The 25,968-nt window shown below is 37.3% G+C and overlaps 2 protein-coding genes across 2 annotated transcripts; one reads left to right on the top strand and one right to left on the bottom strand.

Annotated features, from left to right (window-relative positions):
• Window positions 1-1,323: 1,323 nt before the first annotated feature.
• rab18b (RAB18B, member RAS oncogene family) lies at window positions 1,324-7,057 on the top strand. Its single transcript, XM_059502291.1, has 7 exons — window positions 1,324-1,481; window positions 2,260-2,315; window positions 2,542-2,603; window positions 2,821-2,893; window positions 3,257-3,375; window positions 4,579-4,645; window positions 5,673-7,057. Exons 1-7 carry the CDS (start codon window positions 1,414-1,416, stop codon window positions 5,843-5,845), a joined length of 618 nt encoding a protein of 205 aa, XP_059358274.1. The 5' UTR covers window positions 1,324-1,413; the 3' UTR covers window positions 5,846-7,057.
• Window positions 7,058-11,961: 4,904 nt separating this feature from the next.
• mkxb (mohawk homeobox b) lies at window positions 11,962-23,566 on the bottom strand. The gene is made up of 7 exons (XM_059500950.1): window positions 23,471-23,566; window positions 22,956-23,223; window positions 21,779-21,926; window positions 19,651-19,804; window positions 19,246-19,569; window positions 12,829-12,862; window positions 11,962-12,737 (listed from the first exon to the last, which is right to left on the bottom strand). The coding sequence occupies exons 2-7, from the start codon at window positions 23,126-23,128 to the stop codon at window positions 12,557-12,559; spliced, it is 1,014 nt and encodes a 337-aa protein (XP_059356933.1). The 5' UTR covers window positions 23,129-23,223; window positions 23,471-23,566; the 3' UTR covers window positions 11,962-12,556.
• Window positions 23,567-25,968: the final 2,402 nt, after the last annotated feature.

The raw sequence follows: 25,968 nt of genomic DNA, 5'->3' as shown, positions 1-25,968 counted from the left end.
GGCAACCGTGGTGGACAGTTGAGGTGTCATTCTTTTTTTACATCATGGTTGGCTCATACATGTACAAATGAAAACTCTATCTTAAAGATTTTTTTTAAGTAAAAACCTCCACATAGCTCCTTTAAGTTACACCAATGCCAGACTACCTTGTTTGTTGTTAAGCTTAATGGAGGGTTAAGTTAGGCAGTCTGTACTGAGATGTTTTAATAGGTGCAGTGTCACCACTGATGAGTTCAAGGTCAGGCTGTGGTGGATGTGCACAGTTAGCACTTGAGGTGATGTCAAAGAGTGGGAGAGGCCTGATAACAATGCTGTGAAGGATCGACTTACTCAGATTTATGATAACTTGTAGTTAGAATGTCTAAAATGGGCTATATGGAAATAAAGTGCTACCAGACGTTCTAACAGGGCACGCCACAAGCTATTTCAATGGACCTTGGACATTTATCTCACCTTTCAGTGTGATCAAACGTTATCTGACAATGTTAAGATATGAGAGTTTTGGGCTTTATTTTGTCAGTCAATTCCTCATCATGAGTTATTATTCAACTTCTTATTTTCTTATGAACCATATATGAAATCTTTAAAAGTAGCCCTAGTTACCTCATTCAAAATGTATTTCAACAGTATGGATTCAGTGTTGCCAGACGTACGATAATTATCGTATTTGTACGATAATTTTCACCTCTGTACGATGTACGATCAATAATGAAAAAAATCCCGTAATGTACGATAATTTCAGAATTTTATGAAAATTTAAATGGTGGTAGTTGCAGTCATAGGGCTTCTTTACTCATACACGAAATCGGCTCATTACAGACACTCTAAATGCATTCGTGTGCACCTCAGAGTGTGTTAAGAATGCTGGAGGGTGCCCTGCTTTAAAGCCAACGAGCACTAGTTGCGGTCCATGACAGAAAGAACCCCTTCAACATCTGGCAACACGCAGGATTCCGATGACAGCGGCTCAGATGTGGAGTTAACTGCACCACGCAGAAACAATTAAATTCCTTCTTAACTGGATGCGACAAAGCAAGTGTTAAAATCATTTAAATATGTTTTAATATGCGCCACGCCCGAGACAGTCACTGAAAATAATGGGATAGTATTTTGTCTCACTGCTTCCGTCCAACAATACGCCTTATCTATTGTGGTAATTTGCAGGTCGTGTCGAAATGTTGTTGGTTTAGAATAGATAAATAACTCTTTTGACTCGTGTACGATAATTTTCTTCCAAATACGATAATTTTGAACTTCTGGTACGATACTTGGGCATTTCCAATCTGGCAACACTGCTTGGATTTCTTACGCAACATCTAACGTGATTCTCCTGACGTCACGCCCCAGTCGGAAGTTCCAGCGCAGCAGCAGTGAACGCCGAGTTTAACCAGCTTTAGTGTAAACAACCAGACCATGGATGACGACGTGTTAACGACTTTGAAGATTTTAATTATCGGTGAGAGTGGTGTCGGTAAATCAAGGTGAGGTCCGAATCCGCTATTTTTTCTTCTTCTTCCGTTTAGTCTTTCTCGTACAGTAGGATGAGTTGTTAATGTTAGCGTTAGCCTCATCTGAACGAGCAACAAGCTCCTCTAAACTAATTTTCGCCTGTGCACAGACTTTGCCAGTTCTATTCAGCCATTAAACGTAACTTTTAAATGTTGTTTCGGCCTCAAGAACAAAAGGAAATTCGCAACATTGTGCCACTCGTGGTATTTTTAGCATTCAGATGTGTTGTCTTCTAAGCACCGTCGATTGTTATCTTCAAAATTTGAAAGCCACGGACATTTAGTTTGACTTTTTAAAATATTCTCGTAATGAATACTTTGTATACTGTTACTGTTTGTCGCATATCTTTAAATATTTAATAAGAGCAGTTAGCTGGCAGCTGTTTCTGTAGCAGTCATGCTATCTGCTCATTGTGTGCCGTGGCAGTTAACGTAATACTATCTCTAAAGGCCTTAGAGTTTATAAAGGGGTCAAATGCTTGAAATAAACAGTTTTAAACATTTAATTTACACACGTCTACTTATGATGACGAAGCGATTTAGCTAAGTTAGTGTTAAAGTAATTTTAAAGCCCTTCCTCATCCATTCAGCTAAGTGAAAGTGTTCTTCATCATTGAATTTGTTGTCATGTTTACAGAAAAGAAAGTGTAATTTTATGAGAAAACAATAATGTGAGGAAATAGGAGTTAATTTGAACAATTATTTATCCTTTTAATGCTGATTGTCTTTTATTTATCCGTTTTTTCCCCAGTTTGCTCCTACGCTTCACAGATGACACATTCGACCCAGAATTAGCAGCGACCATTGGTGAGTCATGTGTTTGTGAATATATTACAGGTACAGTAGTAACCAGACATTATTAACAGGCCTGTAATCAGTTTATGCTCAAAACCAATGAGCTTATAAACTAAACCTTACTGAGCAATGAAGTCTTGTGGTTAAAATATTTAGTTTTACCTCCTTAACAAATATACTTTAATCCTTGTGTATTTTAAAGTATGCTCCATTTCTGTATTTTTCATTGGTTATTTAGGTGTGGACTTTAAAGTGAAAACTGTTGCAATAGATGGCAACAGAGCAAAGCTGGCCATATGGGTAAGTGTTGTAGGAATCTAAAAATCCAAATAATTTATAAATGCTCAACTACATGGATGTAGTAGTGTCTTAAATGCTTGAATTATTTGTGGATTATTATCATCTCCACTACCCTTACAATTGTCCAGTTCCACTAGATGTCACTATCTCGCTTTGTAGAATAAAGTGACTAGTATGTTTAGAAAGCTGCTGAAATCCTCATGAACTTCTGTTTTAGGACACGGCTGGTCAGGAGAGGTTCAGAACTCTAACACCAAGCTACTACAGAGGAGCCCAGGGTGTCATTTTGGGTTAGTGTTTTTGCATGTTTGATTTCTTTATTTATCACACAGTTCTTTGGAATATTTGATTCTGATTGGTCAGTTGGGAGTTCTGCAAACAGATATTTTGTATAATGTATAATGACCAGTAAATGATTGTCTCAGACACAGCTACATAGCCGTGCGAGTTTCATGTCTCTCAGATCATATTGAGGTGTATCTTTTTAATGTCCTTATTAATTTAGTAATTAGTCATGTAATATGTAGAATAATGTACAGTTGGCCAAATGTTGTTACAAGACAAGGTGTTATATTAATTCTCAAAATCAGTCAAATTCTTGTACTAGTTGGTGAATGTAAAATTGACATTTTTTCTTTTTTTTCTTTTTTTAGTGTATGATGTTACAAAGCGGGACACGTTTACAAAGCTCGAGAACTGGCTTAATGAGCTGGAGACGTACTGTACACGCAATGACCTAGTTAAAATGCTTGTTGGAAACAAAATCGACAAGGTTTGTTTGATTAATGTTATTCTGAATGTAACGCTGCTTGATACAATGTTTTGGCGTATAGCTCTGCTCTGAAGGTTGTTTTATATTAACAGTGTCTTGAAGGGATGTATATCTGAAATGTAAACATTAGGTGTGATATCACTTTGGTTAATGCAGATGGGTTTTTTGTTGTTGTTGTTGATCTCTAGGCAAATAAGGATTATGGAAGACTATTCAGGGCAATTTTCAGAAATTCGGCAGTCACTGTGCATTCAGAAAAAGCAAACAGTCATGCATGATTTGCAAATGTGTTTGGATTATATCACAATTTATGTGTCCACATATGGAAAATGCAATTGAAAATACAATTTGCAATTCCTTTTGAAAATTGTCCTGAATATTATTCCATAAAGGACTAATGTTCGGTCTGGAATTTCATGTCTAGCCTCAATTTCAGAAAACTCAAATTTTAAAGTAATGATGAAAAGGGGTTCAGTCAGGAGCGTTGAATTAAATGGGGACGCTAGGGACATGTTTCTACCAATATCCAGCGACTATCAAATAGTTCCTAGTAGGGATGCATGATCATGATTTTTCATGGCCGATTTTTTACAAGCAAACTGGCCGATTCCGATTTCGGGCATTAGTCACGTTTACGCAAAACCTGTCGGTGAGTGAAAAATTGGGCTAAAATCGTGCAGCGTGAACTCTGTATAAAGTCGCCTGTGCTGTTATGACGCGTTATGTCCCTACCAATGTCAAAAACAAAACTATGTCCTTGGCTTCAGTTAAATGTTCAGTTAAAGCTTTAAATCTTTCTAACAGATTATTGATAATTATTTTACAGACACTTCCAGCTCTGGATGCTGTCAGTCATTCCAGACACGTGAAAATACTAAATACTGTGTGCCAGGGTCTATTTGGCATGTCATGAGTTTCTTTAACAAAACATTCAGAAAAAAAAAAGTAACTCAAAATGTTCTCTCTGGTTTATTGTTAAAGATGGAAACAAGTTAGAAACAGTTAATTACAAACGATTTAAATAGAAACATGAGCTCCTGTATTTTTGGTAAGGAAAGTTGCCAAAAAAGTAATGGGATGTGACCTTAAAGACAAGTGTTGAAGTAATGTGTGCTGACATTGGGAGTTTCCTAGAACTAACTTTTTTAGTTGCTTTGTCTTGGGGTGACTCAGCATATAATTCAAAAGACCTATCTGTTTCAGGACAACCATGAAGTAGACCGGAACGAAGGCTTGAAGTTTGCACGAAAACACTCGATGCTTTTTATTGGTATGTTTCCTTTTTATCATCATTCATTTTGTTTTCAGTTAGATTGGATGTTTTGGATAGTCCTACCTGGATCTTAAGCTAATTCGTTTTTTTGGCAGCAAAGTCTCCTGTTAGCCATCAGAGGATGTGAGTGAGCATGATGGTCTGCCTGTGTCCAGACAATCCTGTCTTGCCAGGATTTTCTTTATATTTTCCTGGCTCTCTGAAATAAAGTTACAGATGTCAGAATGGTTTTCAGTTATAAAAAGTGAGTTTGTATTAAACATATGCTTTTAAAATAGCATTACATTGACTTTTGTTCCTGATGAGATTATGGAACATAAGGACAATAAGTCTTTTTCTGCCATAGCACTACTCTGTGATTGCTTATTTCTGATTTAATTCATATATCTTTTTTAATATATTTATGTAGTTACCCACCCCCCCTAACACCTGTTTGATCTCGAGTGTCAAAAGATTGCACATTCTTTACAAAAACTTGCAATGTGCTAAATTGACAAACAGAAACAATGCATATTATTTCAGAAAATATTTGTTTTATTTTTTTATATCAGTAGGTAGTATATGCTTGTACAAAAGCACATGCCAGATTAGTAAAATTAAATTGTTGGGTATAATGGCTATCTGTTAACTTCAGATTGTTTAGTTTTGGTCAGTGGTGTCCAATCCTGCTCCTGGAGGGCCAACATCTTGCAGATTTAGATAGAATCAGCTCTAAAACACTTGTCTAGAAGTTTCTAGTTAATCTGAAGACCTTAATTGGCTGGTTCAAGTTTGCTTAATTAGGGTTGGACTAGCTAAACTCTGCAGGACAGTGGTCCTACAGAAACTGGTTTGGGCACCCCTGATTTTGATTGTGGTGTCAGTGGTGTCTTTTTCAACAATTGGTAATCTTTAAGTTCATCAATGAATGTTTGTACTCTTAGACACTGACTGGATCGCACATGTTTTTTTTTTCTTTAAAAAGTCTGCTTACTGTGTTTTTCCCTCTCTCTTCCTTTCTTAACCCATGTGGTTCCATTATCAGAGGCTAGCGCAAAGACTCGGGATGGAGTTCAGTGTGCCTTTGAAGAACTGGTTGAAAAGATCCTGCAGACGCCGGGGCTCTGGGAGAGCAGCATGCAGAAATACGGTGTCCAGCTGTCTGATCATGAACAGCAGCGTCAGGGCGCCTGTGGAGGTTACTGCTCCCTGGTTTAACATCCTCACTTCGACCCAAGAACCACAAACTGGGATGGAAAGCACCGTTTTCCTCTTTCTGAATGAGAGCTTCCTCTGAGGGGGAATGGTCTGCACCCTTAGAGCTGGTCAAAGGGACCTTTGCAGTTTGCACACTCTCTGTCACTTGATGTTTTATTCTGTCCCAGGATTCTGTCATGTTATTTTACATCAATGTATCAAAGTGCTACATTACCTGTAGCCAGTGTAAACCATTATTATAAAAAAAAGTCCTTTTGAAGATAACACCCTGAGCATGTTGAAATATGCCAGATATAATGCCCTCCCCCAGCCGCGGCAGGATGGCGCTTCCCCCTCAATGGGAGTGCTGCCTTTGACCTGATGTGTGTAGACCAATCAGATTTTAGAATGGGAGGGGCAAAGAAACTCATGATGAGCTCATTCAACATGGATGTTATCAAATGTCCTTTGTACCTGTATTACATTTCATCTGCTTAACATATTCCCTGCTGCTCTCATTTTAATTTCCAGGTTTTTATTTAAATTTAGTTTTGTTATTTTTATAATATTTGGCATGATACTACCTTCTTAAAGAGTTTGAAATATTATTTTGTAAATAATACATCTTCAGTAGCTGTTCTGAATCACAATTCACACAATAATCTCTGAAACTCTCGATACATTAAGCATGTTTAAATAATATAATCTATGATGACTTTTGTCTGGATAACACATGAGATCATCCATTTTACTCTGCTGTGTTTTAATCTTTGACTCGAATTTTGTTTTCTAGTTTGTTTTGTGAATGGATACCAAAAATAACTTCTGTATTTCAAGTTCATTCATCACAAAGCCGTCTTCTGACTGGATATTAATTTCTCTTCACATAGTGATTTGAAATGGAAGATTTGGTCATGCCTTAATATTTATTAGATCTGCATGTGTAACATGATCTGCATTAATGGCTTTCACTGTGAATGTAGAGAGAGTGTGTTATTGTAGCCAGTCAAAATGGCCAGTGGTACATTGGTAAAGTGGTCATTTCATTTAATTATAAACATATCTTGGTCATAATGTATGAGTGTTAATATGTTTGACTTATTCCTGTGTGTTTGTTCTGCTGCTGAGAGATTTATTCAATCATAGGAAAATTGCTTATGACTTCCTGTAGCCACAAAACCATACACTAACCAGCAACCTAATTAGGATTACTTAATAAATTCACATACAGCAGTTCTGTTTCCATACATTCTTTATTCTCAGTTTTGAAGATGCTTTCTTTCATTTTCATGTTCTAGTCTTTATGCCATTTTCTGCTATGGAGTGGAAAACTAGGAGAAATCATATATCTTGCATTCTTTTTGCATTAAAATATCTAACTTGCAAAATTGTTCATACCCTGAACTGCCACAGCGAAGTGTCTTTTGTTAAAGTATGTGTGAATGTCTGTTTAAAATGACATAAGTGAACTCCAGATAGGCATGTAGATGTTCCAAAGTTCATAGAGACAGGACATTGATACCTACAGCTCCAAATAATTTTGAACAGGCCATATACTGTTAAACATTTTTATACTGTGGACTACTTAGAGACTTGCTAATCATAACAAAATAATGTCACAAGTTTTCAAACTGAAGTGGCATCTCAGGTAATTTAATGAAACCATAGGCCTAAGGCATCAATCTCTCCTTTCATTGAAAGATCAGCTCTGATTACACAGATGTTTGATTGTCAGGTATAAAAAACTCAAGAAAAACTTGTCAGAGCTTTTTAGCCAGGACCTCTCAGCACAGCGGACCTGCTTCTCCGCAGCTTCAGTCACACAGCAGTTCCAGTCCTTTCCCCCTGGTGCTATCCGATACTAAAAGAGCTTGGCATTGTTGCAAATGCCAAACCATTACTGCGGTTCGTGCGGGTCTCCCCTGCACACCGATGACTGCCACACACGAGGGAAATCCCATGCAGAAGCTGCGTTCACGGGAACTATTTGTTCTCATTGCAATAACTTTATGCCTCTCTCTGCTCATGAATCACTGTCTTTTTAGAGAGTGGCAGTATCCTCTTCAAAGCAGTCAAAGAACTGGGTTTAGAGTGGTCTACACCAGAGGAGCCCTCCCACAGCTGTCTGGATGAGTGGTTCCTGCCAGGCCCCTCATCAGCGTTCACCTCCGTTCTACCCGGAGATTCATGATGAGCACACCACATTGTGGCACGCTCCTTACTCTGCCCGTCTCCATACTGCTTCTTCATCCGCCCTCACTTACATCAACAGCGCTGAAGAAAAAGGGTACGATAAGCCACCTCCCCTAGATGAGGCAGTGGCCGTCCATGGCCATCGGCTGGTGAGAAAAGGCGCTCACCCATCCAAGCCGTGTAGGACCACTTCTGCTCTTGCTGAACACGCTTACACTTCAGCTGAACAGTTGGCTTTGGCGCTTCATTCAATGGCAATCCTCCAGGTCTTTCAGGCCAAGATCTGGACTGGACCCCCTACCCTCAGGCAGCTGAGGAGCACAACCGACCTGGCTCTGCGTGCCACCAAGACCACCATTCAGGCTATCAGGAGATAGATGGCCAGCCTTGTGGTGCTCCAGCGCCATTTGTGGCTGACGCTAACAAAGATCAAGGACGTGCATAAAATCCCCTTCTTCGATGCTCCAGTCTCTCCCAAGAGTCTCTTTGGACTGGCGGTCGAAGGACACCCTGTTCAACACTGGGTGCAGAGAGTGTTTTGTGCAAACAACGGGTCCATTTATGCGCCCCAAGAATTCAGCTGCCGTGATAGTGGGAAAAATAAAACACCAACATTTTCAAACAGAGAGCAAACTTCCTCTTCCATTCTTCTTCTAGTCACTCGAGTTAGGCTTTTACAGCCATTACTTACTCGTCCCCAAAAAGGATGGTGGCTTCCTCGATCCATCCTCGATCTCAGACACCTGAATCATGCCCTCATGAAAAGGTAATTCAGGATGACTACACTGAAACAAGGAGAGACTGGTTCTTTTCTCTAGACCTGAAGTATGCCTACTTGCACCTCCAGATAGCCCCCCATCACAGGTGATTCTTGAGATTCACATTTGAGGGAGTGGCTTATTAATATATGGTCCTTCCCTTCAGGCTGTCCCTGGACCCCCACACTTTTATGAAGTAAATGTTTTGCAGAAGGACAGAAGGACAGGACAGATCAGTTTGGGGGATGCTATGCAAGGGCTTACTGACTTTCGGCCACTGGTCGAAGGCGGAAAAAGGGTTCCACATCAACTGCCTGGAAATTCTAGCAGTATTTTGAGCCTGTCAGTTCTTTCTGCCAGTCCTAAAAGATAACCATGTGCTAATCTGATCAAACAACATGATCGTGGTCTCCTACATAATTCGCCATGGAGGCCTCTCCTCGATGCTTCTCTTCACTCTGGCAGAGGGCCTCCTAAAATGGGCTCAACTCAACCTGCGCTCGCTGAGAGCAGTGTGTATACTTGGCAAATTGAACCAAGGAGCGAACATGTTATCAAGGAGCAGATTCCCCTCAGGGGAGTGAAAGTTCCATCCGCAGATGGTTCAGAGGATCTGGGAGATCTTTGGTGAGGCTGAGGTGGACCTCTTCGCCTCAGAAGACAACTCTCACTGACCAATTTTTTCTCAAAGAAGAGGGACGGGTTATCCTACAATTTCTCCAACCTCCTTCTTTATGTTTTCCCCCGATCGCCCTGATACCACATGTAATCAGTCAAGTAAGGGAACAAAAACACATGGTTCTCCTGGTGGCCCCCCTTTGGATGAACCAGCTGTGGCTATCAGAGATAACTCAGCTGTTGGTTGCGGCCCCTTGGCCCATTCCGCAAATGCAAAAGCAAATGGGACAATATGGTACCCTTGACCTGACCTATGGGCCCTGCCCCAGGACCTCGCCTTCACATTAGCAAGGCTGTGTGAGGAGGTTCACTGGATGTCGCGGCCTTGCAGGCCAGGGTTCTTTCCGTTTGAAGAGCACGTGCTGTGTAAACAGATCTGGCAGAGAGGCCTTGGTCGTATAACACGCTCAAGCTCTCTGACATTAGTTCACCTGTTAGCTCTCGACCGCTGGGTGTTGAAGTTACAGGAATACTTTGAAACGATTAATCAGCGCGGCTGTGACCTCAAGAAGCTCAGCCCGTCTTAGCATTGGGTTGTTGTTAACTTCTCTGTGGGCATTTTGGGGACTGAAAACACACATTTTTGAAAATGGGTTTCAAAGTTCAAAAGTTTTTGAAAAAAACATCTTTCCATGTTAACACCCAAAACGGGAATCTTCGAAATCTTTTTTGCGGATATGTGTAAATGCAAATTGTTTTTAAAACATTGTCTTGTAGCCTATAAGTTAAACTTTTTAAATACGCAAGGGAAAAACTTACCAGTTTTTGACTACATCATCGTAGTGTAAACATAGCATTAAAAAAAGACTTATCTTTTCTTTGTAAGCTGGTTTCTTATTTGCTAGACATATTTTACACAGAACAACTCACTGGAGGGTTTGAAATAAAATCTCAAGTAAATCGGACATAATTAGTTATAAATAAGCTCTCATGCCACATTAAAGAGTGTAATCTGATCGCTCGCAGAGCTCTTTTGTCAGTGCATTGTACAGTTTCCTGGAAAGTAAACTTTGGACAGATCTTCTAAATTACTGTCAAAATTACATTTCTGATAATGCCTTCAATACAGCCAAGTTATACCACAATCTGTAAGCTTTTCAAATATTGACAAACCTCAGTTTTACTTAGAAATAGCCCTAAATCATTTTGTATACATACAGTAAGTAATTTCTAATTGTGATTTTGATTTTATGTGTGTGATAAGATCTGTCCAAAGTGAATTTTCCAGGCAACTGTACAATACACTGGCAAAGGAGCTCTGCAAGCAATCAGATTCCACTCTCTAATGTGGCATAAACTTTATATATATATATATATATATATATATATATATATATATATATATATATATATATATATATATATATATATATATATATATATATATATATATATTCTCCTGTGGCCCTCATAATGCCTGGAACTGAAATTACATCAAAATCAACAGATTTCCACCAATGTTACACATTTCCTGCTAGTTCTCCATTTCATTTTGAGGAGTTTTACTATTTGTATTGGGCTTTTTGTGTTGATACAGCGGGTGCAGTAGACCACTGAATCATTCTAGATGAGGGCAAGTGCATAAGAATGGTGAATATTATGTTTTAGTCTTCCTTGAAGCATGGGTGGGGAGAAAGAAAACTTGAGCGCAAAACATAGAGCATGTGGTCAGGACTGTAAGAAGATATACTGTAGGGTAGACCATCCCGTATGTTCAATTCCAAATTCTTACCGCTGGCTGAACCGTTTTAAAGTGTCTAACAAGACTGAAACATATCGGACTGTTCAAACAGTTTATCTAAAAGACCTATCAGGTACATAACTGAAATGCAAATGCTTATCCAATATGGTAGAAGTAGCTGAGCTCTGTGCAGATGTAAAGCGTAATTGTTTTGACATGGGTAGTGCTATTTCTTTATCTGATTGAAGTTTTAGTTGCCTTTACCAAACTGTGGCTTCAACTCTTTATATTCACAACTTAATGAAACTATGGAGGGCTGTTTCTGCCTTAAGCAGGGCATTTATAATATTTATTATAATAAATATAATAAAAATTATAAATGGTAATTGTCACATCTTTGTATCAATGACGTCATCTCAGTGTTGTTATTTTTGTGTAAAACTAATAAAAAGTTTTTGTTAATTGATATATATATATAAGACAAAAACTAAAACTTTAAAATAAAATTAAAACTGAAAGACTAAGAATAAGTTAACTCGAAATAAATAGAAACTGTAAAAGTATAGAAATAATACTAATATAGCACTTAATCTCTCAAGAGTGATTTTGTTTCTCGCATTATATCTTAAAATTACATCTTTGTTTCTTGTAAATTTGTTTAATTTGTAAACTTTATCTCACAGTTACGTCTTTCTAATTTTCTCTTTGAGGGAATGACAGGAGCAAATTTCATCAAAGAATAACTGTATATATATATATATATATATATATATATATATATATATATATATATATATATATATATATATAAACTTTATTAGCTCTCATCTGACTCAATTTTGCATGAAAATCTTCACAGGCAATGGCCGCAATGAACATAAAAACTATTCAATAACAAACCAAAGGGTTTGTTCCAAAAAAGGTTTCTTCACTCATAGATAGAATATAAAAAAAGAAAAGAAAGAAAAAGAAACTTCCTCTAAATGCCACACTTAAACACAAGAATCCACATGTACATGCCATTGCCATAGGATGAAAACAATCCTGTGTCAATTAAAAATAAAATTAACATAACTTAGAAAAATTATATATATATATATGAATATATTACATTTTAGCCACTGACAAAAATTGTATTTCAGAAATGATGACAGGCTAAATCAGAATGAAATTTTTTTGCATTTGTGTTTAGTTGTAGTGATCGTCCACACATCAAACTTTCTTTACTAAAAAAACTAAAAAAAAAAAAACATTAGGCACATTGGTCAGTCAACATGTATTTTCCCTCCTAGAAAAGGCTGTTGTGGATCATTTTCAACAAAATTATTGCATGTAGTACATACTCAAGTGTTCAGGTAGTCTTTTAGCAATTTTGACCTAGTAACAGACCGCTGTCCAGACTGCTAGCCACTAATGTCGGGGTTATATGGGCACTTTGACAGTCTTAATCTCTGCTATATGGGAAGACTTCTGGATGATACAGCTGGTGGTTCCCGGCGTTGAGCTCTCCTTCCCTTGGGCCAGGTTGGTCAGGGCCATGGCAGCATGGAGCTCTTTCCAGTAGGTCTCGTTATTTCCTCCTCCGCCACCTTTGCGAGCACTGCTGTTGCCAAAATGGAGAGGAAATGGTTAATGAGGAGTTTTAGCAGTACTTAAAAACCTCATGATTCATTAGGCAATAGCATTCTTCTTACCTCTCGCATTGGCGTGTGCCACAGTCCAGCGTCACTGAAAATACAGTTTGGTGAAATGAGTTATAAGCTGGATATTCAAACTGTATTTTATAAAATATCCACAAAAGCTACTTGGCCAAAAGCTGGCACATCATTTTTGCTGCTAATGAAATATCCCTGAGCTGCTCTCTCCTCATATTGATGGAAGCGATGAGTAAACATGCTCTCACATGTGCATGTGTGTACATGGGTGAGTAAGTGGGTGTTTGTGGAGCTCAGGGAGATTTAAGTGGAGCTCTGCAGGCTGTGCCTACAGCCACATTCAAGCGCTCCAGCCAAAACAAATGCAATTATGCTTCCCCTGCGCTCACGAGATGGAAAAAGCATATCTGCTCTGTTTCAGAAACAGACACGTTGTTCCACCACTCTGCAACTGATTAGAATTTTTTTTATTTATTATTACACCTTTTCCTTTGACTAATGACTACTTAAATGGTCTTGACGCTGCGTCAAAGGAACAGTCTACCCAACATGAAATCGTTATCATTTATTAACTCTCATGTCGTCCCAATCCCTTGTGACTTACTTTCTTCTGTGGAATACAAAAGGAGACATTTTGTCCAGGCAATCACAGGAGATTTAACATTTTTAAGCTCCAAAAAGAATGTAAAAGCAGCATTAAAGTAGTTAAGACAACTTGTGCAGACACACTTGAGTCTGGGAACCAATTCTCAAAAATAACTTAACTACTTGTTTGCTGCTCATTGATAATTAGTAAAGTAGTTGTTATATTTAGGAATTGGGTAGGATTACGGTATTTTAAATATGGTCATGCAGAATAAGGCATTAATATGTAATAACAAACCCGATTCCAAAAATGTTGGGACACTGTACAAATTGTGAATAAAAAGAGAATGCAAATATGTGGAACTTTCAAATTTCAGTATTTTATTCAGAATACAACATAGATGATTTTTAATTCATAAAAATAAATCATGAGAACATGAACTAGATGACGTCATGCGCTAATTAGCATATTTATGACGTAAGTGCGTCGTATTGTATTCCCTCCCTATGCTCACATATTGCAATTTAATTTAGCCATTTAATTAAATTCTCAATAAAACTGTTTTTATTACTATATTTTAATGTTTCTGTTGTCAGACAATGGAATGAAAATTATAATGAATGAAACGAGGTCCATTAAGACTACATAACCAGCTCTCAAACATTAATCTGCACTGATGAAATCAAATACACATACGATAAAGTCAGTGGTTGTGCTGTGAATGATGTCGGCTATACTTGCTTGTAAAATAGAGTTGGAAGCAAGAGAATATCTTTTTTTTTTTTTTTACTGAAAGTTCTGCTCCTCTCTGCGCTCGCTGAACACAACAGATGCAAAGCGAGAGGCTCGTGCTGAGACCTCGCGCTCGTGCGGCTGCACCAGAGAGTCTCAGAGACTAAATAATGATTGCCCAAAAAGTTTCTAGATTTGTCGCTAGTCGCTTTTTTGGAAAAAAAAGTCGCTAAATCTAGCCACAAAGAAGCCAAGTTAGCAACTCCACTGCCCAGCGGACCAGCTTCAACCGTCTCGCAAGTGTTGATAGGCTATTACTCGTGAGGTGTAACCAATCAGTTAGCGCCGTGGGCGGGACATTGAGCAAGTCTGCAGAGTGGTGAATACAGAGAGGCTGCGCGGCAGCTATATCAGAGCCAGCCAAAGTTGCGCATTTTAAAATAAAATTGACTTTAATCAAACCACGGATCCATGATAAGTTTTGTGATCCGTCTCGCCACTAGGGTTGTAGCACTGATCACTTTGAGGGGGGGATAAATTCATCCCCACCGGGGATAAAAATAATTAAGCAGAGGCAGGGATACATTGACCAGAAAGGGGGAAATCCCACGCATCCCCCCCGGCAAATCGCACCCTGAATACAGGCTTCTAGTTGCTCAGCTGTCTTAGGTCTTTGTTGCATTTTCCTATTTATGATGCACCAAATGTTTTCTTTGGGTGAAAGATCTGGACTGCAGACTGGCCATTTCAGTACCCGGATCCTTCTACGCAGCCATGATGTTGTAATTGATGCAGTATGTGGTCTGGCATTGTCATGCTGGAAAATGCAAGGTCTTCCCGGAAAGAGACGACGTCTGGATGGGAGCATATGTTGTTCTAGAACTTGGATGTACCTTTCAGCATTGATAGTGGCTTTCCAGATGTGTAAGCTGCCCATGCCACACGCACTCATGCAACCCCATACCATCAGAGATGCAGGCTTCTGAACTGAGCACTGATAACAACTTGGGTTGTCCTTGTCCTCTTTAGTCCAGATGACAAGGCATCCCAGTTTTCCAAAAAGAACCACAGAACAGTTTTCCACTTTGCCACAGTCCATTTTAAATGAGCCTTGGCCTAGAGGAAAATGCCTGTGCTTCTGGATCATGTTTAGATATGGCTTCTTTTTTGACCTATAGAGTTTTAGCCGGCAACGGCGAATGGCACGGTGGATTGTGTTCACCGACATTGTTTTCTGGAAGTATTCCTGAGCCCATGTTGTGATTTCCATTACAGTAACATTCCTGTATGTGATGCAGTGCTGTCTAAGGGCCCGAAGATCACGGGCATCCAGTATGGCTGTTCCTTTTATGTACATTTAACTTTTCTGGCCTCTTACTGCTACCTGTCTCAACTTTTTTGGAATGTGTAGCTCTCATGAAATCCTAAATGAACCAATATTTGGCATGACATTTCAAAATGTCTCACTTTCAACATTTGATATGTTATCTATATTCTATTGTGAATAAAATATAATTTTATGAGATTTGTAAATTATTCCATTCCTTTTTTACTCACAATTTGTACAGTGTCCCAACTTTGTTGGAATCGGGTTTGTAAAATGCATGCTAATAAAAAAAGTTAATAGTGAGAATAACTGTAGTCCTTACCCAAGGCATTTGATGTCTTATTTGTGAATAAATCAGTTTTGTGAACCAGATTAACTAGTTAATTAGAAACATCACACTCAAAAGAACAATCTGTTTATGAATCATTTTTCAGAAAGTGCTATATCTCTCATGGGCTCTCAAAGCACCAAGGATGTCAAAATAAAGTTTGATTTGTTTCTCAGGTAAAGCTTCATAAGACGTGGAATATAGGGCATGGTTGGTAGTTATCACACACACTTTCTGAAACTTGGAAGCTCAATTCCCTTTCTTTGCAATTGAAACATAACGATGGGTAGCCTACATTCTTCAAAATTTCTCGTTTTGTGAAACATGAAAAAAAAAATGGAGTAAATGAAGACAGAATATTGACTAAGCAGTAACTAGCATTCAACATTTGTGAGGTTTTCTTTGCAGTTAAACTATATCATATAAGTTAATACGCTGTCTTCACAACCGTTTGGAAGATTTACACTTTCACACTATTTGATATCGCCGGCAGTGTGAAATGAATGACAGGAAACATCATGTTTGGTTAAATGAGGGAGGACAGCTCAAACAAATTGAGGTCCATCCATTAAACATTCATTGACATTATAAATTTATTTTCAAAGTCATCTTTTGGAATGGGTTTAAACAACATCCTTTGTTCGGTATCTACATAAATCGGTTTATAATAGTAAAGCTGCCTCTCTTTTCTGCTGAAAGCATGAGATCAGTAAAGAAAAATCTCTCTTATGGGAGCTATGAGGGGGAAAATTGGACGACAGGCATGAGCACACAAAATGCTATTTCAATATTCTTTGGCTAAAACATCTCCAACTCAGATTTCTTAAACAGTATTTGTGCCAAGGACTACTATAAACCATTAATAAATCATTTGGCTCTGGTTCCTATGTGCTACTGAATGTCTCTCATCTCTTTAACTTCATTTCTATTGTCCACAGATGCTTAAGATTGACTTAACCTGTAAAATACACCCCAAAAATACCAAAAAGAAAATACACCAGTTCCTCTGGATAAAGGCAGGAGGGCTCTATTAAGCAAAATCAAATTAGCTGTAAACTGAGATCATATAAAACAAATTTAGAAAAAAGAGAGAGATAAAACTGGGCAGCATTTCTTAACAAATGTGTTTAAATTTAATTTTAACTGAAAAAAAAAAAAAAAAAAAAAAACATCTCAAATTGTTAAATATTTAGGTTATGTGGTGAGGTAATCTGCAACTGTGTGCCACATGGTGGTTTTATTCTGGAAAGTTCAACAAACTAACATTTAAAGTCACCATAAATAGCTGTTCACAGCTCATTTTACTTCTGTAATGTGATATATTTTCAAGTAAAACAGGATATTCAATGAGAGAGAGCATATTTCGCATTCGCTTTTGCATATTTCGTGTTTCATTACATTTTAATTAAAGATTACAGAGCTAATACACCCCAAACCATTCATAATAAGACAAGGAACATGCATTAAGAAAGTAATTACACACAAAATTTGACTTTTTACCATTTGAAAGAAACTGCAACTCAGCTAAAAAGACAAAAACAAGCCTGACACGCACACACACACACACACACACACACACACACACACACACACACACAAATGCTTCAACATATTTTACTGTTTTTTGTCAAAACTGAATTCACTGATGTCTCCGTGTGACTACAAAAGACTTTTAAATGTTCCCTTGTCTCAATTAAAATTCTATCACAAACTGTTGAGTACCATTCTCACAGCTATCAGTAGCTGAGCATACAATCCATTCTGAACTACAGAATGGGATTATTATGTGAAAATCTTGACCTTTTTGTTTTATGAGATTTTTGTGGAAAACAAGTGGGTTTTCATCTAAGGTGTGTCTCAAGGTCACAGGCATGCTTCAGTGAAACAATGACATTTCAGCATTGGCTGATTCGTGGTAACCACAACATGCACAATCAATGAAGAAAATATTTACAGCTAATCATCTTTTTGATGGCAATGATGACATCACAATGGAACAAGTCTACAAGCAAGAAAAATCTTCATATCCTGACAGCCTCTCTTTTTACACTGGGTTTGAGTGAACAGTTTTGTTGTTACTTTATACATTTACTATGGCAAGTTAAGAGCAAGCTTAGCTAAAATAAACAACTACCAAGAATAATTATTAATAACTACCAAAATACTAAACTGTATTTAAAAAGAAAAAAAAAATACAAAAGAAAATCACACAGCAGGAGAAAAAGGCTGAACATTATTTTAGTGAATAATGATGAATTATAAATGTAATTTTTTATAAATAATCATCAATTTCAGTCTGTTCCTCATGCAAAGTTGTCATATGGTAGATTTATAATAGTTGAAAAGATTGTATGAATAATATTATGGTTATATATTCTTATTTTTAAATTCATTTATTATAATTATTATTCTAATAATTATAGCAGCCACCACTGATATATATATTTGCATACAATATTAATGTCCTTGTCATGTTTTTGCAAAAATCACAACTGGACAATGAAGCAAAGAGAGCTAGTTCTTCTGAACAAGTCAAACTGAGTAAATTACAGGCCACATAAAACGTAAATTTAATGTCTCAAATGTTGTAAAAATATGCATTCTCTGTAGAAGCACATAACTGCGGATACAAATTGTTATAGATTGCATCGTTCCATTGCTTTCTTTCATCACAAACACCTGCATGTTTTTATGGACTCATACTTCATAATAAAAAATAAAAAATTCCCAAAACGAGACCATTCCAAAAGGGCACTGGAGCAAAATAAACAGAGAAGTAGAACATTTCGAAATGTTGAGGCGGAATTATGTTAATGATGAATTAGACTCAACTCCTTTGGCAACACTAAAGCATTTTCTTTCATGAGCCATCAGCAGGTGTTCCTCTAACCCACGAGTCCAGGAACGTTCCACTCACTAATCAAACCATACGAAACCACAGCTTTACATTCAGTGTAATTATTAATTATAATTGGATTTACATAATCTTTCGTTGTGTTGGTATTTTTTGTCCACTAGTTTGACAAGCTACACTGTTCAAAACCTGTGTGATTTTTGCTGTTTTTTGTTGCAAAAAAAAAGTTTAGCCGAATGTTGATCAGGGATTGTTATGCTTGAAAAAAAAAACATGTAAGTACAGTGAAACTTGTCATATATCAGTAGTGTATTCAAAGTCCCCTGAAGTCATAAAATAGATTTGTCTAGGAAACAGCCCTAAGTATACAGCATGAGATGTATCGTCTAATCTTATGGTGCATAAAAAGAGCAGTGTCGAAAGTCATACAGGTTTTCAAAGATGAATTCAGAAATTACCATTCACTGGGTTTCATTAATCTAATATTTTCTTAAAGGGACAACAACGCTGTTTTGAAGAACTCTGATGAAACGCACGGTGACAAGCATCAAAATGTTTGAAGTTGTCTTGACAAAATCCCCTTTAATTAATTACATTGTTGAATCTTGAAAGTTTGTGGCAGCTCTTACCTGTACGGTAGGTGAAGTTTGCTTCAGCATCTGATGATGGTGAGAGAAAATCATCCTCATACTCATTGGAGCTAAACGATCCAGAGTGGTTCCTCTTCCGAGAGTCCATAACTTTTTCGGAGGCCATTACATGCCGAAGGGAATCATTTAGATAGCGGTTTAGCAAGCTGTTCTTATATTTTGGTGGAGACACATAATCATCACAAACCGAGGGGTCTGTGCTTCGCCCCACCCCTTTGCCTCTGCTGTCCTGAATTTCACTCTTGTGCGTGGGTCTCTTATAGTCTGATTCGCTGGCCTGAATCTGTAAAGGATTCTCCCCATCTGTGGAAGACAAAAAGTGTTGGCACATTTAATGCATTTTGTGTTTGCAGGCCAGAATAGGTAAATGCCCTTAATCCGTACCATCTGATGTTGTGTCATCACTGCTAATGCTGAGTCTCTCAGCATTGCCTTGTACATATTTGTTGTATAGCTTTATGCGAAGGGCCCAGCTCAAGTCAGGCTGTCGAACTGTGTTCTTGAGCCTACGCCTCGCATTCGCAAACCAGTTGGAGACCTGAAAAACACAAACACATCGCTGTTAAATCAGGAACCCGTTTTGGCTTATCTTGCTTGCATTAAAAGTAAAAAAGAAAATGAGGCAGTACATGGTATATTTGTTTTCAGTCAAGCTAGCTGTTTCAACCCCTATATCACTCCTCAGAGTCAGGCTGTTGTGGTTGGTTTTTGTCTGCAGTTTAAAGATTTGACATAGATTTTTATTTTTTATTTATATAATATTTAGCATATTCACATATAAATGCATACCATTTATACTCGTTTACATAATCTGTCTGTGTTTCACGATGGAATATTGACTTCTGACACTAGAGAGAAGGGGTTACTAACTTGTTACCCATTACATCAATGATGCATTCATACAGTAAATTAACAGATGAATTTACATACGTGTCTACAGCAGAAATTACATATAATATATAAAGCTTTTCTTGTGCATTTTTTATATTATTCAAGCAACCCACATGGCCTGCTTCCATTGCAGAAATGTATTGCATGTAGTTACCCTGTAAATAGAATTTGTTTGGCAAAAGTGACATTGACTTTTATGTCAGGATTTATCTTTTTTTTCACATGGTAAAAAGATATCTTGCAAGTAAATTGGTGCATCTGTCTTAATGTTGGCAAAAGGCTGATTTGGGTTTTTTTTTTTGTTTGTTTTTTTAAAGTTTTGATATTGTTGGGTTATTATAATGTTTCGTCACATAAACCTGCCTTCCCTGATCTGCTTCACATGCAATTCCTAAGAAAAAAAGAAGCAAGGATCATGTCAAAATGATCTGGATTTCTGCTTAAGTGGATTCTAAATGATATCAGATTTTCCATCTCTGTCATGATATTAAATACAGACTTATTTAACAAATAACACATGCACCAGTTTGCAGCCCCATAAATTTATTGGACCAAAAATTTAAACATTTAAAATCATCAATGGAAAAAGTACGTGACTTTGAATGATACTACAGTCAGAAATTTCAATGCATTTAGACTGACCTGCTCTGCAGTATCAAAAACACATTAGTGCCCCACTCCTCATGAGAAGATTCTGTTTATGTGTAATATAACTCGATCAAAAAGATTTCAGCTGACCTCAGAAAGAGACCAGTTGAAGTTCATAAGACTGGAAGGGTTGCATAAGAATTTCCAGACTTTGCCCTCCGTCCATTTATAATCAGGACGATAGTTTACAAATGGAAGAAATTCAACATGATTGTTACTCCTATGAGTGTGCTTCAGCAGACTATCAGTGTACTTGGTAGTTTACCATTAAGAAAACTCTAAAGATGAGAGCAAACCACTAAACCATCTCCAAAAAAAGTATGGTAAGTGATAAGGTGAAGGTTTATTTTTTTTTGTCTAGTCCTACACAGCTTAAAGTTTAAACATCCCAACACCAAAAACCTAGTTGTGAAAAATGATGCTGGGAATAAGATATTGTGGCGGTTGTTTTGATGTCTCTGGGCCTGGAAAGTTTACAATCAGAAGAACTAATGAATTCCAAGTTGTACCAAGAAGTTATACAGCAGAGCTTCAGCACATCTGTCTGTTATCTAAAACTTGATAGAGGATGGTTCATGGAATAAAACAAAGACCCAAAACATAGAAGCGAACAACAATAAGAAAGAATTTGGTATTTTTATATCAGCCAAGTCAGAGTCCCTAAAATCCAGTTTAAAATCTGCGGAGCAATCTGAACAAAATCCTTTGTTTTTTGATCTTTTGAAAACTATCTTTTACTATTATTATTATTTTATTAATCTAGTTGCAATTTATTTTTGCATTCACATTGTTTTTAAATCAGAAAAGCTACCCATTTTTGGTTTGTGACCCACTCTTCTCTTTTGTGACTAATATATATATATATATATATATATATGCTCCGACTCCCGTCCAAGTACTGCCTCAAAACCAGCCCAGTCTGATCTGATCAAATATCACTCTCACTCAGTGTCAGTGTTTGTTTTGACCTGACCTGAACCAGGGTCATGTGGGAGCCCAGAGCCAGCAGTATCTTCTCAGTCTTGGTGGGGTAAGGGTTATCCCTGTGCTTATAGAGCCACTGTTTCAGTGGTCGAGCCATATCCTGCAGGGCCTGCCGTTTGTGTCGCACCTTCCCTCCACTGATCAAGTATAACAACACAGAGAGGCAAAGTTGTCATTTTTATATTCCAGATGTTAATGTCTATGTTGCATATAATTAGTTATAAATAAAATCACAATTGTTCATTTCTTCAAAGAACAACATTGTTATCTGTAGCCATCGGTCCTGATATTTCTCCAGATGATTGAATGGAATATACGTCATTAGTCATCTTTACTGCAACAAATCCTTTTCCCCTCCCAGTTACTCAGTTAATTATTTGTAATCCTTCATGCAAAAACAGCTGACAAAAATGACCTTTAATGGCATATACAGAAGCTTTTTTAAAGCTTTAGTTTTGACAAACTGTCAACAAAGCTACCACCACACTATAATAACACAAATGATTGCACTGTCAGTGTATAAACAATACATTTTACATGAGAGACCAATGATACTGTAAACAAAGTGCAGACCAATGCAGCTTAAATTATCGAACCATTTAAAAGAAAAGAGTTGATGTCCAATCACAGTAGATGATGTGGATATCCAGTACCAAGACAATCAGCAGATGTCACTGTGGACCAAATATGTGTAACATCCCTACTGTACCTTTACCTTACACATATGATGAATCTATGGTCAAAATATTACTTTACTTATACTGTATGGGTTTGAGGTTCACATCTCTGTCTTTTCCCCATATTAGTATCCTTTAAATGAAAGTAAAAATATCTCACATCCAGTGTTGAGGTATTAGGCTACATTGCACTGCTTTCCTATAAATTAAAGGAGAAACAACCAGGCACATATCAAACCGCACTTGCTGCCAATATTCAATAATATTCATCATTCTAGCTGAATAAAACTGGTTTGTTAAACTGCATTTACATTGACATTTTTTAATTCTTGCGATATTAAAAGAATAAATCAACAGTGTTCACAAATATTTACTTTAGAATATGAAAAAAAGGCTGAGTCCATTTACAGTAGCCTAACTAATAGTGAATCCCATTCAGTCACAATTACAACGTTTCATGCACAGTCATTTTGTCTGTCACATACATACCCATTTCTCCTGTGTTTGAGAGCCTCAGTGCCACCCATCACTTTGTGGCTGGTCAGTAAATCTGAATGTTGTCCATCAATCACCTCTAAATAGCTTCTGCTGGTCCTCTCCACGTTCTGTCCGCTCTCTTCAAAGCGCAGCTGATCAAACTTACTGAAGACGGCCGAGTTCATCGCTGCTCGCGCTGCATTAATTTACTGCCATGTGTCAAATGACAAAGGAGCTCCAAAAACTGTCCAGGAAATTTCCTTATACTGGTATAATGCCCCTGTGAACGAATGGGTTGTTATTTGAAATTATTAATCTGATTAAAAAAATCCGTATATGTAGGCTACAGGCTAATTCCCATTTAATTCAACCTAATTCACCAATAATGCGTTATACAATGCATTCAGTAAATAAATAAAATATGACAAATGGGCAAAGTATTTAAATATCATTTCAATAAAAAGTCAACTTAAATAGCAATAGCAACTATAAAAAAATGTCTACAAATGTAAAAGTAGCCTACTTACAAAGTTATCCTGTTAGATGCTAAACTACAGGGACACTATAATTTCAGTGCCTTCCATCCCATTTGCTCATATTCAACAGCACTGCGCTCAGCAAGGCGGCTCTCCACTATATTAAGCTAACACTAGAGGCGGAACATGAATACAGAGCGAATCTCTTCTTTCCCAGTGAGTCTGGCGGGCTCGTGTCCATTCAGCTACTGTGCGTCTGGCTGCTAGCGGGACTGGATCATCTCCAGTGGACTTCTCATATGTAACCTGCTTATTTCACGGATAACATTTTATAGGTGCATTGGTCAGTCCTTGCTCCGCACCTGCAATTGCGGAGTATGGGATACCATACTTGGAAGGGTCACTTTTTTTTTCAATTAACTAGGACCGTCTGGTTTAAAGTAGAAAAGCACAAAAAGGCGCTTTAATGCTTGTATAGAACATACAGTGAAAAGTTAAAAAAGTCTTTATGTCGCCTTGTGTTTACTAAAAACAACAACTTAAAGAAAACATAACTTGACGAAAATCACCTTAACTATTTTCACTCTGGTAAAAATTGTGAAAAAAATAAATAAAAAAATAATGGCATAATGTCAGCCTTATTTTGGTCATGTCATATAAATCTGTAGATTTTCTGCTTATTTCGAGGTTAACAAAAAAAAAAAAAAAAAAAAAAAAAAAACCAACAAAAAAACAAATAGGCTTGAGTTTAAATGTATTTATTTATTTACTCACTCACTCACTCACTCACTCACTCACTCACAGGAAAGACAGGAGACGAATATTATAAATTATATGTTAATCATAAAAAAATATTCCATGGATCTAAACCTTACAAAATGTACATTTTTAATTGGTAGATTTACAAACAAACAAATAAAAATGAAATTTGTATTGTTCTATATAAAATATTGGTAACACTTTATTTTGATAGTCCTGTAACTTTGCAGCATGTCATTAGAGTAAGACTGTCTGCTTAATTGGCTATCTTCTGACACTTTATTTTGATGGGTCCACAACAAACTGACTATAGGAAACTTCAAGTACATGTCAACTTTCTAACCCTAAACCTAACCTAACAGTCTGAGAGTTAGTAGACATGGACTTGCAAATGAATGAGAATTAGCTGACATGTAGTTGTAAAGTTACTAGTTAGTAGAATGTCTAAAGTGGACTATCAAAATAAAGTGTAACACAAATACTTGCTGAAAACTGAAGTAGCCCCAGGTTTTACTCCACTTAGTTTAATTATGATGATTTGTAACGATTTGATACATTAGCCTTTAGTGGCACCTCAAATTGAACTCAGAAAAAAACATATATATAGGCTATATTTAAATTACGTATAATTATGGTTATTGAGAAAGCTATATTTCCCATTTAGACCTGAGCACAGATGTTTTCACATAGGGGTGTTTTAGTTCAAGCTTTTGTAATCACAAAGAGCATCCCCATATGACACCTTAAAGCAGACAGCACATTCCTCTTCAGTAGCCCAGGCATATAACACAGCAACACACACCATAAATTCCTTTCCCTCAGAGATAGCCTCGCTACCACATTTGTTGATACTAGCTACACGCAGACCTTTTTTCACCTAGGAAAACACAAAAAAGAAGGGACACATTAAGGTCGAGTTGTTCTCTTAAGTTGCATAATACTGCAAATGTACAAAACTTTCCACATAAAAGACACAGGCTAATTCCCACTTGTTTTTCCACTCTTTTTCGGATGTTTCAGGATTTCTCAGACACAATTTTCCAGGAAAATGTACTTTTATATGTGCACTAAGATTATATGCGCATTTCCTGTTTCTTTTGCTCTAATAATAATGTTGTGTAATGTAATGAGAATATATGGTTATAAAGCTGTAAAATTCATTGCAAAAACAGCTGCAGTTTCTTCACAGGCCCCAATGAAAAAGCATTGGGCAACTTGAGATTACTGCAATATAGCACCAATTAGAGCAAATCCGAGACCACGAACACCACAGCCACAAATGCTCTGCAGTGCACAATAAAATGAGTACAGCCCAGAGAGATGTACTGTACGACATCTCTCTATAAATGACACAATCGGTTTAATTTTCCTATATGGAATGATCTGAAACAGTGTCAGCGAATGTATCTCATGTACCACAAGACTTTTGAGTCATTCAGTTAACAGTCTCAGCACCCTCTTGATCTGTTGTTTTGATTCCTAGACTTTGGTTACAGATACAGGATTGCATGTACTGAAAAAAATAATAATAAAAAATTGCTGCTGCACACATTTACAATCCTAGAAGGAAAAAGCTTTGAAAGTGACAAAGACCAGCTATTATGTTTCCAGTTCTGGTATATCTAGCAGTTCTTGTGTTAATTGCAACCAATGCTGTTTGATGGGCTTTGCTATTTGTAATGCACTGGTTTCTCTCATTGGTACAACTGAAGCAATGGGACATTCCGATCCCATGTGATTTGTGTTTGGCTCTTGTATAGCTCCTCGATATAATTGGCCATACGTTGCTT

The sequence above is a fragment of the Carassius carassius genome, chromosome 20, assembly GCF_963082965.1.
Source record: "Carassius carassius chromosome 20, fCarCar2.1, whole genome shotgun sequence".
Classification (NCBI taxonomy): domain Eukaryota; kingdom Metazoa; phylum Chordata; class Actinopteri; order Cypriniformes; family Cyprinidae; genus Carassius; species Carassius carassius.
This window is presented reverse-complemented; position numbering and strand designations above follow the sequence as displayed.

What these genes read in the sequence shown, in the direction of transcription:
- rab18b (XM_059502291.1), top strand. Translation starts at nt 1,414, where the DNA reads ATGGATGACGACGTGTTAACGACTTTGAAGATTTTAATTATCGGTGAG. An exon ending in GAGCAAAGCTGGCCATATGG is followed by an intron (nt 2,604 to 2,820) that starts GTAAGTGTTGTA and finishes CTTCTGTTTTAG; the next exon opens with GACACGGCTGGTCAGGAGAG. An exon ending in ACACTCGATGCTTTTTATTG is followed by an intron (nt 4,646 to 5,672) that starts GTATGTTTCCTT and finishes TTCCATTATCAG; the next exon opens with AGGCTAGCGCAAAGACTCGG.
- mkxb (XM_059500950.1), bottom strand. Translation starts at nt 23,128, where the DNA reads ATGAACTCGGCCGTCTTCAGTAAGTTTGATCAGCTGCGCTTTGAAGAG. An exon ending in CTCAAACACAGGAGAAATGG is followed by an intron (nt 21,927 to 22,955) that starts GTATGTATGTGA and finishes ATACTTGATCAG; the next exon opens with TGGAGGGAAGGTGCGACACA. An exon ending in GGCACACGCCAATGCGAGAG is followed by an intron (nt 12,738 to 12,828) that starts GTAAGAAGAATG and finishes TTTTGGCAACAG; the next exon opens with CAGTGCTCGCAAAGGTGGCG.